Raw genomic sequence first — 14,847 nt, 5'->3', positions numbered from 1 at the left:
AATGCTAAATTGGCCCTCAGCCTCACTGGATGATGTTACTTATATTCAGTTGACTGTGTACAGCTATGGGAGAGGGAGGAGGGGGCATTTTTAGCCTTGGTTCTTTAAACTGAATATAGCAAAAATTGAAAAATGTATCTAGAAATCAAATAAAACTTTACAGATCGGATAAATTTGAATTACCATGTTTTTTAGCATAATCTTTCTTTTCATTTTTCAGTAGGCTGTTGGAAGACAGTAGCATATGCAATGATATGCATAAGAAAAGACAGCTGTTTAGGTTTGTATGAATTTTATTTAATATTTATTTCCCAGTGTATCCCACTTGTGATTCTGTCTGTGTCCTTGCCAAGGCACACCTTGACAATTGCGGGTATGTCAGTTTGCTGGTTGGAAGGGAGCATGGAGAACAGAGTCCTGCCCCACTCTTCCCATGTTCTCTCAATGAAGAGGTAACAACAGGACCCTTTTCTTTGGGTAACTGCCTCAGGAATCACATGAGATTTTCAGCTGCCTGGCTGCTCAGACTGTGACTGTTTGGGAGATACTGGAGAGGCTCCATTTTTCCTGGAGCATATATGACAAGCACGTTTCATAGACTGGTGCCCAGACTGACCTTTTTTCCTTTTGTTGGTTTGTTAAAAGCTAAAGTAAAAGTGCATTGAGGCAAAAATGATTGAAGCTCCCTTATCTGAAGTATCTGTTTTGAAACTTTTTTCTGTTCACTTTGTTTTCTCAACTCCAATTCCTTTCACACATTCAGATGCATTCCATATCCCAAAGAGCATCCCAGGCCAACAGGAAATCATTAAAATTCAGTCCCTATTTTCATGGAGAGCAGTTCTACCAGTTGACACACTGAATCAGTGGAAGCCTGAATCTGGTGGTGACAGTGTTCTTCTGAGAGTTTTAGAAAGGTTGTCTTCCCCCACCATGAGCTCTCACATGTTCAATTCACATCAACCAGGCTCCTTTAAGAGTCAGTCAGCTGCCACAAGTCTTAAGCAGAGGAGGCAGAAGGAATGGATGCTTTCAGAAGTGTGCCCTTCATCTATTGAGGCACATGGACAGCAAGGCAGATATTCACTAGATGTCTGTGTGCATTGGGGTTTGCATAAGTCACTTCAAACCTATATCATTAAATTACATAATTTTTCACTGTGAGGAGAAATAGTTGTGTGAGGAGAAAATTTGATGTGTGGTTGCTGAGTCTGCATGTCATCACAGCAGCCACAGAGGAGATGGAAAAATTGCACCAGATAAGCAGCAGTGTTGGAGCATCTGTTTCTGTGCCCCATGACCACAGGCAGCAGGCACAAAAAACCTTCCTCCTTGCTTTGGGTTAGCCTTGATGACCTGAGAGTCTTGGATTGAGGATGCAGGACTTAGGAGGTGTCTACACACACACTCTTAATAGCTAATGTCAGAGTTTGGGGAGCTAAAAGAGATTTTTTTGTAACCCAAAGCTACAGATAATGGCGATACAATAGCATTCTGTTTCTCTCCCTCTTTTTCTCTGGCATATAAATAGAAGAGAATTGTTAATTTTTAAGCACAAGAGTACAAAAGAGTCTGTAAATAATATACTTTGGGCTTTTTTTCTTTCTGATTAAATCTTAAAGGATGATTTATTTTTAAAATATTTTTCCTTTTTTTCTGTTGTTGCTTCTGTACTGTTTCTCTTCATGCTTTCCCCTCTGTGGGTCTAGCAAAGGTCAACAGGTTTATACTGCTGATCACATCTGAGAGAGGCTCTGTTACAGGCGAGGAATGCAACAGCCTGATCCCATCTTTGACACGCTGCCTCCTTCATGTCCCAAGTGACACAGCTCAGCAGGTTCTCCAAATAAAAAGCAGGAACCAAGTCCACAAGGAAAAATGGGGCCAAAAAAAATTCAATATACAGTCCCATCCTTTTGATCTGTAGAAAGAGTTTTGAGCCTGCAAGCTATTATACTGTAAAATAAAACAGAGGAGTGGAAAATGTCTATTAAAATCCTTCCAAATACAGTGTTATGAGCACCACTTGGGATAACAGTCGTGGTGCACTAAGCCGTGGTAGGCAGTTTGGTTCTGTCATTTCAGCATTACCATAAATAAGCCAAATTCTGATCACAGGATTTACTGTTGTGTTATTACTCACAGTACACTGGGTGCTCTGCAACTGTTCAAGGACAGGCAGCCTCTACCCAGGAAATTTCATGATTGTCTGTGCAGAGGGGAAACAAAGTAAACTGACTTGTGGGTCTCTAAGTGAAGCATTAGCAGTGAAGAGATTGGGGTCACACTGAGAGGACACATGTCTAGGCAAGACTTTGGATGGGCTCACAAAGCTGATAATGGCTAGGAGCAAGCTCCTATAGAAATAAGGATATGAAGACAAAGGTAGAGTGCAGGTGAAGTTGGTGACAAAAACATCACAGTGGATGGACAGCAAAGTGAGAAGTGGTGAGGGGCTTGCTGAGGGAAGAGAACAGTCAATGGGCACAGAAATGCTGCATCAGTGCTGCATAAGACTGCTGTTTCAGCCCCATCTGGTAAAGTGCTTTGAGGAGACATCGAAAAGAGGATGGTGGTAAGTGCCATGCATGTAAAAAGGTTATAGCAGTGTTTACATGCTGAAGGCAGATAAGTATGGGGGTCAAATCCCATTTCACACCTGCTTTTGTAAAGGCAGAGTATCTCCTTTTTCTTTATTTGGGTTGCTGCAGGGTACCTGAAGATAGACTTTGCCTTGACATGGTTTTATTTGTGTATAAATCTTTGTTTCATGATATCTGTAGGGGCAACAGAGACAGCATTGGGAAGACATCTGGCAGTCGACAGAGCAGTACAGAGAACGAATTGAAGTGGACAGACCACCAGAGGCCATGGAGCAGCACAGACTCGGACAGCTCAAATCGAAATTTGAAGCCAGCCATAACAAAGACAGCCAGTTTTGGTGGGATAACCGTCCTGACAAGAGGAGATAGCTCATCAAGCAACAGAAGTACCGGCAAACTGTCTAAAACAGGTAGCTAGTACTGTATTGGGTTCACAGTGCTTCTTGCTGTGTGGTGATGAATGGCTGTGCTGGTGCTTGTCTGAGTATGGTCTGTCACACAATGGTTTGGGTCGGAAGGGACCTTCAGAGACCAGGTAGTCTGACCCTCATGGTTGGTTCCATAGATGGAAAAATACATAAACAGTTGTGTTTCCTGTACAAAGGAGATGTGTATGTCCCTCTGTGGATGCTAGTATGTGGGTACCTGCCTCTGAGTTTTTAGGAATCAAGAAAAAATGCAGTGCATGAGGTTTGCAAATCATAGGAGAGGTAGGCTTTCCCTGGGGTATAATGTGTACACACCATACACACGTACTGCACTTGTGGCCTGGAAAGGTGGTACTCCTTTCAGAGAAAGCACAGATTTTACCTTTTTATTAATCTTAATATTTATGAGTTGTGAATAATTAAATGTCAGATATCTGAGGAGAAATACAAGAACATTTTGTTGTCATTGCTGAAGTACATGCCATCTGTATTTTGGAGTACAGCCTCTGCCTTGGTGGTGGCAGTTGAGGCCATGGTGGACTCACAGAGGTCCCACAATCTCTCCATTTTCTTGTTTAGTTCCCATTAAACAAAAACATCCTTTAAGGAGACTATGAATCTGGTGGGAATTCTGGATTTATTTGTATTAACTTTACGAATACATTAACATATAAGTGAGTCACAGGGTCTGGATCTAAGTAATTTCAAGCTATTCCATTAAGCTATTCTATTATACTTTAGGTTGAAAGTGCATAATAAATAATGAGGCCATCAGATGATTCCATCAGATTGGTTCATTTGATACCTATAGTACAGGACAAATGGTAATCAATATGTAGCACTTAGTGCTCTTTCAGCTTGAGAGTGTTTTATAGATGGTACTTAATTTACACCCAGTTTATCAAACCTGACTTGGTCAGATTTCACTCCTATCCCCCAAATTTTACAGTAGCTTTTATGTGGTTCGGGATGCTGGGGAAGGGAGATTTTAGAATAAATAAATAAAGCCATTGACATAGTAATTACATTTTAGATCTCTGGAGGCTGAACATAATTTAAAGTTTTAGACAATCATAAAGTCACTTGAGTTGAAAAGACCTTTGAGGTCATCAAGTCCAACCATTAGCATAACATGGTCAAGTGCACCCCTAAGTCATGCTCCCAAGGGTCACACTTACATGTGTTTTAAATACTTCCAGGGATGGTGGCTCAGCCACTTCCCTGGACATTCTGCTAGAATGCTTTACAATTTTTTCACTGAAGAAATTTTTTCCTAGTATCCAGCCTAAACATCCCCTCTAGAAACTTGAGGCCATTACCTCTCATCCTGTCATTTGTTTCCTTGAAGAAGAGAATGACCCTCACCTTGCTACAACCTCTTTTAAAGTAGTTTTAGGGAGCAAAAAGAACTCTGAGCCAGTTCTCTCAGCCACCTCTCATCAGACTTGTGCTCCATACCCATCACCAGCTCCATTGCCCTTCTCTGGATGTGCTCCAAGCACCTCAGTGTCCTTCTTGTATTGAGGGATCTAGAACTGAGCACAGGATTTGGGGAGCAGTCTCACCAGTACTGAGTACAGAGGCACAATCACTGCCCTGGTCCTGCTGGCCACACTATTGCTGATACAGGCCAGGATGTCATTGGCCTTTTCAATGACTGTGCTGGCTCATATCCCTCTGGCTGATGACCAGCACCTTTGGGTCGTTTTCCACTGGCCACTCTTTCCCAAGCCTGTAGCACTGCATAGGGCTGTTGTGACCCAAGGGCAGGATCTCGCACTCTGTCTCATTGAATGACAAAATTAGCCTCAACCCATTGCTCCAGCTTGTCCAGATCTTTCTGTAAAGCCTTCTTACCTTCAGCAGATCAACACTCCCTCCCAGTTTGGAATCATCTGCAAACTTCCTGAGAGGATGCATTTGATCCCCTTGTCCAGATTATGGATAAAGACACTAAACAGCACCAGCCCTAGGGAACACCACTTGTGATCAGCTTCCAACTATGTGTAACTCCATTCACCACCACTCTGGACCTGGCCATCAGCCAGGGGGAACTGTGCACCCATCCTGGCAATGAGCAGCTAGATTTTCCAGGAGAGTGCTGTGAAAAACAGTGTTGAAAAATGACTTTTCTGAAGTCCAGGTAGACAACAACCATAGCTTTTCCCTCTTCCTCTAAGTGGGTAATCTTGTCATAGGAGACTGGGTTGGTTAAGTAGGACCTGCCTTTCATAAACTCATGCTGGCTGGGCCCTTTTGCCTGGTTGTCCTGTACATGCCACATAATGGCACTAAAGAGGATCTGCTCTGTAAGTTTTCTTACATTGAAGTCATACTGATGGGCCTTTAGTTCCCCACATGCTCCTTGTGGCTTTTCTTGTGGGTGGGTGTCACGTTTTCTAGCTTCCACTCAGCTGGGAGATCCCACTGGGACTGCTGATAGGTGATGAAAAGTGGCTCAGTGAGCACTGCCACCCTTTCCCTCGGAACCCTTGGTGGATCCCATAGACTTGTGTGGGTCTAAGTGGTGCAGCACATCACTACCTTTGTCCTTGAATTTTGGGGGCCTTATTCTGCTCCCTGTCTCTGTCTTCTGCTCTGGGGACTGGGTACCCAGAGAACAGGTCTGGATATTACAGACTGAGGCAAAGAAGGCATTAAGTACCTTAGCCTTTTTCTTAATCTTTGTGACTGTGTTTCCCCCTCCAACCGATGAAGGATGGAGATCATATTTAGTCTTCCTTTTGTTGCTAATATGTTTATAAAACATTTCTTGTTGTTTTTTACAGCAGTAGCCAGATTAATTTTTAGCTGAGCTTTGGCCTTTCTAATTTTTTACCCTTCATAGCCATTTTTTACCCTGAGCCAGAGTGGCTGTGTTCCATGCTGGCTTGTCTTTTAGCTCATGGTTACAACCTACTCCTGTGCCCGTTCTCCTTCTTGCAGAATGTCCAGTCTTCCTGGACTCATTTGTCTTCAGGACTGCCTCCCAATGCCAAAATCTCCCTCTGAAAGTCCAAGGTAGCCAATCTGCAGACCCTTCTCCCTATTTCTCTGAGAATTGAAAACTGTTGTTTTTGTGATCGCTGTGCCCAATAAAGCCTCCAACCATCACATCACCCAAAAGTCCTTTGTTCACAAAAACAGGCCCAGTGGGGTACCTTCCCTAGCTGGATCCCTCACCAGCTGTGCCTGGAAGTTATCTTCCACGTACTCCAGGAACCTCTTAGACTGTTTCCTCACTGCAATGTCCTATTTCCAGCAGTTATCTGGTAAGTCATGTGCAAGAACAAGGGCCAGTGATTGTGAGACTTCTCCTGTCTGCTTATAGAATATTGCATCTGCTTCTTCATCTTGCTTGGGTGCTCTATAACAAACTCCCACCCTGACACCTGCTTTGTTGGAATTTTCTCTGATTTCTACCCATAAACACACAACCCTTTTGTCACCACTGTCAAGCCTCTAGACAATCAAAACATTCTCTAACATACAAGGCATATCCCACCATCTGTCCTTCCTTGTGTATGCCTTCAGAGGCATTTCCAGCCATCCACTGCAGCCCTCCCCTTGTGCAAGTCGTCCCACCCTGTGATGGTAGCTGTGTCACAGGTATCCTGCAGTGCAGGTACTTCCAGCTCCTCCTCTTTTGTTACCCATGCTGTGTGCATTGCTGTAGATGCCCTTAAATTGAGTTACTGATCCTGCCCCCTTTTTGTGGGAAGAAGCTGTAATTCCTACTGATCATTCTCAGACACTTCTTTCATTTCTAACACATCAGTAACCTTTGTGTCTTCACTCCCACATGCATCTCCATCCTCTGCCTCCACTGGGATGTCAGACCAAAGAACCTCACTGGCACACCATCCCTTAAACACTGGCATGCTGCATAACATCCCTTTTGCTTTTCAAAAAGTTTAAAGACCTGATAACTCCTCTGCAAAGATACTTTCTCCCCTTTTGACAGACAGGTGTAACCTGTCTAGGCTTGGTGTTCTATAAACCAACCCGTGGTTAAAACCCCAAAAGTTGTCAATGACACCAGGCTCAGAGTCTGTTCTTAATCTGCTGGCTCTTCCTTCCTCAGTCCCTGCAACTGGAAGGGCAGAGGAGGGCACTACTTTTTCTCCTGATCCCTTAACCAATCATCCCAAGGCCTTGAAGTCTCTTGATTGCCCACGGACTTCTTCTTGGGACTTCATTGCTGCTTAACTGAAAAATCAGTAATTAAGTGAGAGCTGTAAAAAGTTTTCTTTTCACATCTTTAACTCAGGCACCAAGGAGGCAGCAGACAACCCCAAGAAGAGAGTCTAATCAGCATCTTGGGTCTTCTGTTCCCTTCAGGAGCGAGTCTCCCCTGACCATGACCCATCCTTTTTTCTATTTGGAAGCAATTTTGATGCAGGGAGCAGTCTGAATTAACCTCCAGCCAAGTGAACCGCCATCCTTGCTGTTTGGTTCCACTTGCAGAGCCTCACATCTGTTATCCCAGGGCCCCTGAGACAGTGAGATAATCACACAGGAGACCTGCCTGCTGTGCTGGGAAAGAGCTTGGTGCCATTGCCCCCTGTCCCTTCATCCCTGTGTTTAGCCAGTTGGAGAGATGACAGAATCCTCCCTATCATGTGTTCTGTCTGCCTATGGGATGTGCCCCAGGAAGGCAAGGTGCAATTTCAGTGTGTTTGTAGTTCTGAAACTACACTCCAGTGTATTTTTTATTTGAATATAGACTAAATAGCCCATACAGTGGGGCTTGAATTATGGGATAGAGCCTGGTTTCACTTCCAGATTTCTTTGCCTCCCATGAATATTTGAATAGCATCAAAACTGAATTTGACGTGCAAGAATTAAGGAGGAGGCACAGGCTCCTGCTATACTTTTTTTTTTTTTGTATCATTCTACCTTAAGTGCAGGTAAATGTATTTCTCTGCAACATTGTGTTGCAGAAGTGCAGAGCATTTAAAATGGTGTCAGGGAAATCCAGTTTGGAGGAGACATCTAATTGCAAGGGCAATACTTTTAAGAAGCCATTTTAGTGTTAAAATCAAGCATAGTTAAAAGGATGCACTCAGGAAATGTATTAAAGAAGAGACTTGTGAAGCATGCCAATACTTGTAAATGCATCTGCACCCTGTAGACACCAAACCCCAAATTGCTTTCAAATGAAAGCTCTTATAATACATTTTTAAAACATCAGTGATATTAAAATTCCATGTTCTTTTTTAAATGCTTTGACTTTTTTAAGGAATGCATTTAAGCTGGAAAGCTAGCCAAGGCACAAAAAGAATAAAAGAGAAGCAAGATAAAAGGAAGAAGTGGGGAAGAGGAGCAAGACTGGATATCAAAACAAAACTTCAAAGCCAGGACACAAAGTCAAACAGTCAGCCTGAAAAAAGTCATAAGAACTACTATCCTAATCACTATTTCTGTCCTTCTCTCTAAAATGCTATTGAAGGGCATTAAAGCAGAAAAGAATAACAATTCAAAAAACAATGGGAAAATATGTCTCGATAAAGTGTTTTCCCTTCACCAAAAAAATGCTACGTGCATTCATACAGTAGTCAATGTGATATTTGCATTTTCTAAGGTGTGTTAGGTATCAAGTGATTCTTGATAGCGAATATTTTGCATACTATCCTCATTACTTTCTACTTTTGCCATAGGCAGCCCTGGTGTTCTGTAGTTCAGTAGACATTTAAAGGTTGATCATGTTTTTATTTTGGGTGATTTAGTTTTGTTTTGTTTTTTTTCCCTTGTGTTCACTACAGTAGTTGAAATGGAATTGCAGAGGTGTTGCTACCCATGTTAGACATGCTGCCCTGGTAGCATGCCAGTGTCTGCTAGGCACCAATCTGTCCCAGTTCTCCTACAGAAAGACTTTTCTCTGAAGAGCTTTATGGTTCACAGTAATAAATTTAAAGTATTTTTGTCTTGCATTAAATTTGTATTGAAACAGTGTGAAATCATTAGTTGGTCAAAATGTTCTTCATTGGCTAAATGACGGAAAATATTTACGGTCTCTTCCAATGTGAAAATTATTCTCTCTATATATGGCAGTCATCCAGAAGCATTGTTAAACACTCTTCCTGAGCATAGGAGTAGTAAAATTTTCAGGGTTTTTACAGAAGGCTCCCAGCTGCCTTCAACAGGGTATACAGTGATGCAGTATTAACATTGTGGCCTTTCTGGATCGCTTTTCATATTGTCACCAAAATTAAATGTTCTGCCCCTAACCTGTGATAAATCAGTAATTAATGGTACATAGCAAACAAGCAGGAACTGAAGCTCAGAAAGATGTTAGCTTCCCCTTAGGCTCACAGAGAGATCAGAGAACATGCTGTTCTCTGCAGTAGAGTCCAGTAGTGTCAATTAGTCTTAGACTTTATTGTTTTCAGCTGCACAGGAATTGGAGCTTAGCAAAGGAATTATGTTACTTCATTTTTGCAAACTTTACAAAAGGGGCTGTTTGAAACCCATTACATGGTTATCTTATTGGTTCTGATGGTTATTTTCATGCACCTGTTGATTGTTTAAAAAACCCTGTTCTACTGAAAAGCACAGATTGTACAATGCAAATAATATTTCTTTCTCTGTTATTCTGTAGTTCAGTAGGTACAAAGAGATGTTCTAAGCTATAATTCAATATCAAGTGGGGAGTTAATAATTTAACAAATTTCAATTGGATTGCCTTCCTATTATTTAGGACATCATGCAAAATGTTGGTTTATTTAGCTTTCTAGTAATACAGTAAAGTTTCCAGGGTTGTTTAAGAGTGGTAAGTGAAATGGTTGTCTCTGTAGGGGCACAATGATGTACATGTTCAGTCTGTAACACCTAAAAAGAGAAAATCTAGCATATCAACTACCACGTTATTGTCACTGACACATTGCAACAGGTTTTAACATCATGAGAAAAGATGTGTTTCAAATATATGTTCTATGTGTATCTACATATCTAGTTAGATTATTGTTGGGAGGCTTAAAAGTAGTAGCTATTGCACCTTTTGCTTCTCCTAATGCATTTTCCATTCAGTGGAATGCACATCTGTCAGAATGTATTTCTTTCCCTCTTAGTTGTAAAAAGCTGGTTGCATTGGGGTATTAGCTGTGTTGATACAGATCTGTAGGGATCATTAGTTTCCTTGGCAGGGCTCCAGGTAATCTGAGACCCAGTCTAATCTCTCCTGTTAGGTGCTCATTGCCACTCCTGTTGGGAAAGGCATTTCAATACATTACTGCAGGCATTTTAATACATTAACCTTCCTTTGCTGTTTTGTTTGTTTGGTTTGTTGTTTAGGTTTTGGGGTTTCTTAAATAAATTGTCCTGTATATTATATTTTTTCTTTTGAGTTTTGGAACTGGATTTTTCCTTCTTTATAATTTACTTGAATTAGGCATTAGCCTGATGAGTCTTGTAAGTCCAGCAAAAACTGTCAGAATATTGATGTATGGGCAGCAGGTCACGAGCCAACTGCTTCCAGTCATAATCTTCCCCACTGACTGTGCTGAAGCATCAGTTTTATTTTTAGAAGTGCAGCTTAGAGAGAAATAATCATGTTCACATGAGCACGTGCCATTTCATTAAAAGATCACAAAATATATTGTTGCATAGAGAAAGGCAAGTGACTTACAGAAGTAGCAAATAAATATTTCTAATCCAGGAATCTATATCCAAGACAAAAATACTTGCAGTATTCCATTCCAGTTCTATTGTTCCTGAAAATGATGATGGTCTAGAGTAAGCAGTGGATAGATTTGAGAGTGTAGTTGATAAGAAAGGAGAAATTTGCCTTGGACTTGAAAGGTGAGATGAGCAGAAATGTTCAAAGTCATCAGATACTGAATGCTGATCCAAGGAAAATAGAGCAGGACATGTTGCATCACTCACTTTTGCTTAGAATATTGGAAAATTAATGGTATTTCCATGCTCTCCCTCTGCAAACCCTCTAAGCTATTAAGCATTTTTGGTGGTTTTTCTGTCTCTTTTTCTTTACAGCTCTTTGAACTTCTGTATCTCTCAGAATATTTAAAAAATATATTAATGGAAAGTGATGAGAATGTGAAGGTTATTATTATCTCAACTGTGAAACAGCAAGAAAATTATAGAATAATCTAGAAGAACTATCCATCATTACATGTTGAAAAAAGAGGTTGGATTGTGTAATGGGGGCAAAAATCTCATTTAGTCCAAGTTCCTTTCAGAAGTCTTTTGCAAGACATCTTTTAATATGAATCTGAATAAAGTCAGATAGTTTATTTTTTTCCCCTTTTTTACAGTAATGAATTTATTATAAAGTGATTTCCCATTCCAAATTCAGGCAGCGTGAAAACAGCTAATCAGAGCTACAAAGACAAGATTAATTGGTGTTAATTTCCAAATATTAGTGTTGGAATTTACTTGGCTTAATATGTCTAGACTTAAAATGATAGGAAATAAGTTACAATAATGGAACTAAATAAAGTAGATCATTCTTATTCGGTATAAATGGGGGGAAAATTGATACAGCAGTAATTTCTGGAATTTTTTTTTTCTTTTTTAAATTCAGAAAATTCTTGATATGGTTTTGTGACTTACTTGAGTTATTTCAAAATCACTAACTTGATCTGCTGACATGGGAGAGCAGATCTTGCATCTTTTAAGGCAGACATTTCAAAGCTATCAGCTTGACCTACGTGTGGGGATAGCCTCAAAGTGTTTTCCACTGCTTCCAAGCCATGTGATGAGTACACCGGAATCCATTGCAGTCCCCTGGCTTTTATCATTCAGAAGCTGGTGTAGATCAATACATAATTCTGCCATAAGAACAGCAGAAAGGGAGGAAAGAAAAAACCAAAACAATTGAATGTCAGAGCTGCAATCTTCTTTTGTGCCGATAGCGTTTCATTGGAATGGCACAAAAAGCGGAGAGAGTCTGAACTCAGGCTTGGTACTACTCAAACACACCCTTAGAAATAGTGAGAGGTTTAAGAAATCTCATCACCATTACCATCTCCAGGCAGCTTCCTGACACGGTGAATTCAAAAGGTGAAGGAAAAGAGGAGAAAGTAAAGAGAGAACTCAACGAAACAACATGAGGTGTGTGTAGAAAGGCCAGGGAAATACAGTAACTGATGTGGAAGGAAAATTGAACTCCAGAAGTTGCAGTTGCAGATGCAAGGAAGATGCCAAATACCACTTGCAGCATGATGAGGATGGCCTCTAGGAATAACTGCAATTTGTAGAAACACAGGAATCTGCAATTAAATAAAACTATTTGTTCAGGAATAATATTTCTAAATTTCTAATCTCAGTCTGTGAGGAAAGGAAAAATATGGCAACTAGTACAACTTTGATGTTTTATTGTAAGACTTATTTAATGAAACAAAAAAAATTCTTTGGAAATCTCTATTGCTTTCTTGATTAAATACCAGGGAAGCAGATGTAGGGTCCTACTTATGGCAAATAGTGCACTGCTCATAGAGATGACTGTGTCTGTAGTGATTGCTGTATGAACCCAAAGTTTGAAGAAGATGGATAAAAAAATGTGTGTTACATAGCAACCTGCAGTAATCTGTGGAAAAATCCTCTGTTAAGTAACAGGATGGTGGCATGATTTCTTCGGAAGAAACCTCTTCTGCTCTCATTTCTCTAAATATGAGAAAATAAATGAATTTCAAATGCATTTGACTGAAAATGAGTTTGAACCTCTAAGCAGTTCACTACAGGGTCCACCTGCAGTATCCCATATCTGAAAGGATATAATTTGCCTCAAAGAGGTTTGCTAAACTGAAGTCTGAATTCTGCCCTTGCTTTTAGTCTGTACCTGCAGATGAACACTGTGGAGGTTAGATGCATAGACAGTGGACTCAAGTAAAATGAAAGAAGTTGCAATTCAAACATACTTTGCTCTGTGGAGCAAGCATCCATACCATCCTGCTTTAGGGAAGCTGATCACCTGAGCCTTATGCTTTCAGAATTCTTGTCTTTTTTCTGTGAAGCAAATTACAATCTAATCAAGTAGTATCTCAGAAGTTTGAATATTATTTTTGGGGGTTAAAACAATGTGTCTTCCCATTCTTCCAGGCACAAATGTGTTTTAGCACAGTTGATGTATCTTGATTGTTCAGTTTTAATAGGTTTGATGCTGAAAAACTAAAGTGGCAAAAGTCTTAGGTAGTATCTTAGGTAGCTTTAAGTTAATATGGATATTACACAGCTACCTTGTGACTGGACTGATAACTCAGTTGTTGTTGCTTTGCAGAGAATGTTAGGTGATTTTTTTTTGTGTTCCATTTTTGTTTGTTTGTTTTTTTATTTATAAACACTGTGTTTAGTTTTTATGCCTTATGAACTGGTACCTTGGTATTATAAATACATGCTGAGGATTTAGTGTTCCTCTTTGGTAAATCTGTTTATTGGCTGGAGGGAAACTGATGTTGCATGAGGAAAGTGGGTTTTTGGATTGTGAAAATTACCACTGGGTACTGGGTTCAGCAGGGAGTGAAAATCCTGCTCCTACCAGCTGGGCATGGAGTGGTGCATCCCTTTGCAGTCTGTGAAGGTTGTCCTTGTATGTGCCCTGTCTGGTGGGGAATGGTGTCCCTTGTAACCTCCCCCTTCCTGCTGTGCTTGTGTCTCCCTGTTAGGCTCAGAGTCTTCCAGCAGTGCTGGCTCCTCAGGATCACTGTCACGAATACATCAGCCTCTCCAAAGTGCATCTCTCGTCCCTGGGGTGACAGCCAATTCTTCAGGCAGTGTGTCCTACCCTGAGAACGGGATGAGTGGCCAGGTGGCCCCCAGCAACACCAGCTATATCATTCTTCCACTTGAAGCTGCAGGGATACCTCCTGGCAGTATCCTTCTCAACCCGCACACAGGTCAGTACAGCTCCCTCCTGCCTGATTCTGCCCTTTGGGGTTTCTGATGTCAGCTGGTGAACTGGCAGGTTTCTTGTTTCCTGACATATTTTTCTGGAGGCACTTTATGAGCAAATATACATTGAAATGATGTTTGGCAAATTGTTGTTTTCAAATGTGCAGGCAAAGCTAGATTTGATTTCTGAGGCTGTTGTGGCATAGCTGGTGGGAAATGATACAAAACACTCTTGCTCCATCCCAGACAGGATATTCATCATTCAGCAGTCCTGGTGCTCCATGGCTCTCAGTGAATCCTCTAAGATCCCATTAGCATCAATAAGGACAGATGCTCTTCTATATCAAGCATGCTGAGATATGGTGCAACCAAAATAAAAAGTCACACTCCTAGAGATTGTGCTTAACAGCAGAACTTCAAAAGGGTTAAAGGCTGCCTTTGAATCTGCACTCCAGAATTAATTTTATGTGAGTTATATGATTAGCAATTGTATTTAAATTGTGAAGTTTGTGATAAGAGAAAGATATAACTCTTAAATTCCTGATGGTTTTCATCATTGCAGCTCACAAACAAGGCACTTGCAAGCACCCAAGTGCTGTGGGCACTTCAGAAACTCTTCAGTTTGAACTTGAGTGCTTGATGAAAGCTTAAGGCAATTTGTTACCTCCTTGTTCTGGATGAAGTCTGGATCATGTTTTGCTGTTACTCCCCACCATATTGTACTATCAGTGTTAAAAAGGTTCAGGGAGTTTGAGGGTGTGGTGCTTCTTTGGTAATTTAGACTATTCCAGTGACCCCGGCTAGCTGTGCTGTCAGCCTTAGCTGAGTTATGCTGGGTTTAAGACAAGAAAGCCTGTAGTGAAATGTAGCTTCCATTATACTGAGAGCTGAGGGTTAAGCTCCAAATTTTTTTTTTGAAGTCCTTAAAAGAACATTCAGGAACTTTTTCTTCGGGGATTTTTATTTAT

At 40.9% G+C, this 14,847-nt stretch overlaps 1 protein-coding gene across 20 annotated transcripts in view; it reads left to right on the top strand.

Annotated features, from left to right (window-relative positions):
* Window positions 1-14,847, top strand: part of ARPP21 (cAMP regulated phosphoprotein 21) — a 142,696-nt gene that overhangs the window by 75,531 nt on the left and 52,318 nt on the right. For 15 of the 20 annotated variants that reach the window (XM_071429685.1, XM_071429688.1, XM_071429696.1 and 12 more), the window contains 3 exons: window positions 221-280; window positions 2,784-3,016; window positions 13,654-13,884. In XM_071429685.1, the coding sequence (XP_071285786.1) occupies window positions 221-280; window positions 2,784-3,016; window positions 13,654-13,884 (524 nt within the window). The remainder of the gene's footprint in view (window positions 1-220; window positions 281-2,783; window positions 3,017-13,653; window positions 13,885-14,847) is intronic. The other 5 variants (XM_071429697.1, XM_071429698.1, XM_071429691.1 and 2 more) reach the window with 1 other exon arrangement.

This window comes from Agelaius tricolor, unplaced genomic scaffold (assembly GCF_023055355.1).
Source record: "Agelaius tricolor isolate 1412-34295 unplaced genomic scaffold, bAgeTri1.0.p SCAF_6, whole genome shotgun sequence".
Lineage (NCBI taxonomy): Eukaryota > Metazoa > Chordata > Aves > Passeriformes > Icteridae > Agelaius > Agelaius tricolor.
Note: the sequence above shows the minus strand (reverse complement) of the source record. Positions and strands in the feature narration are given on the sequence as shown.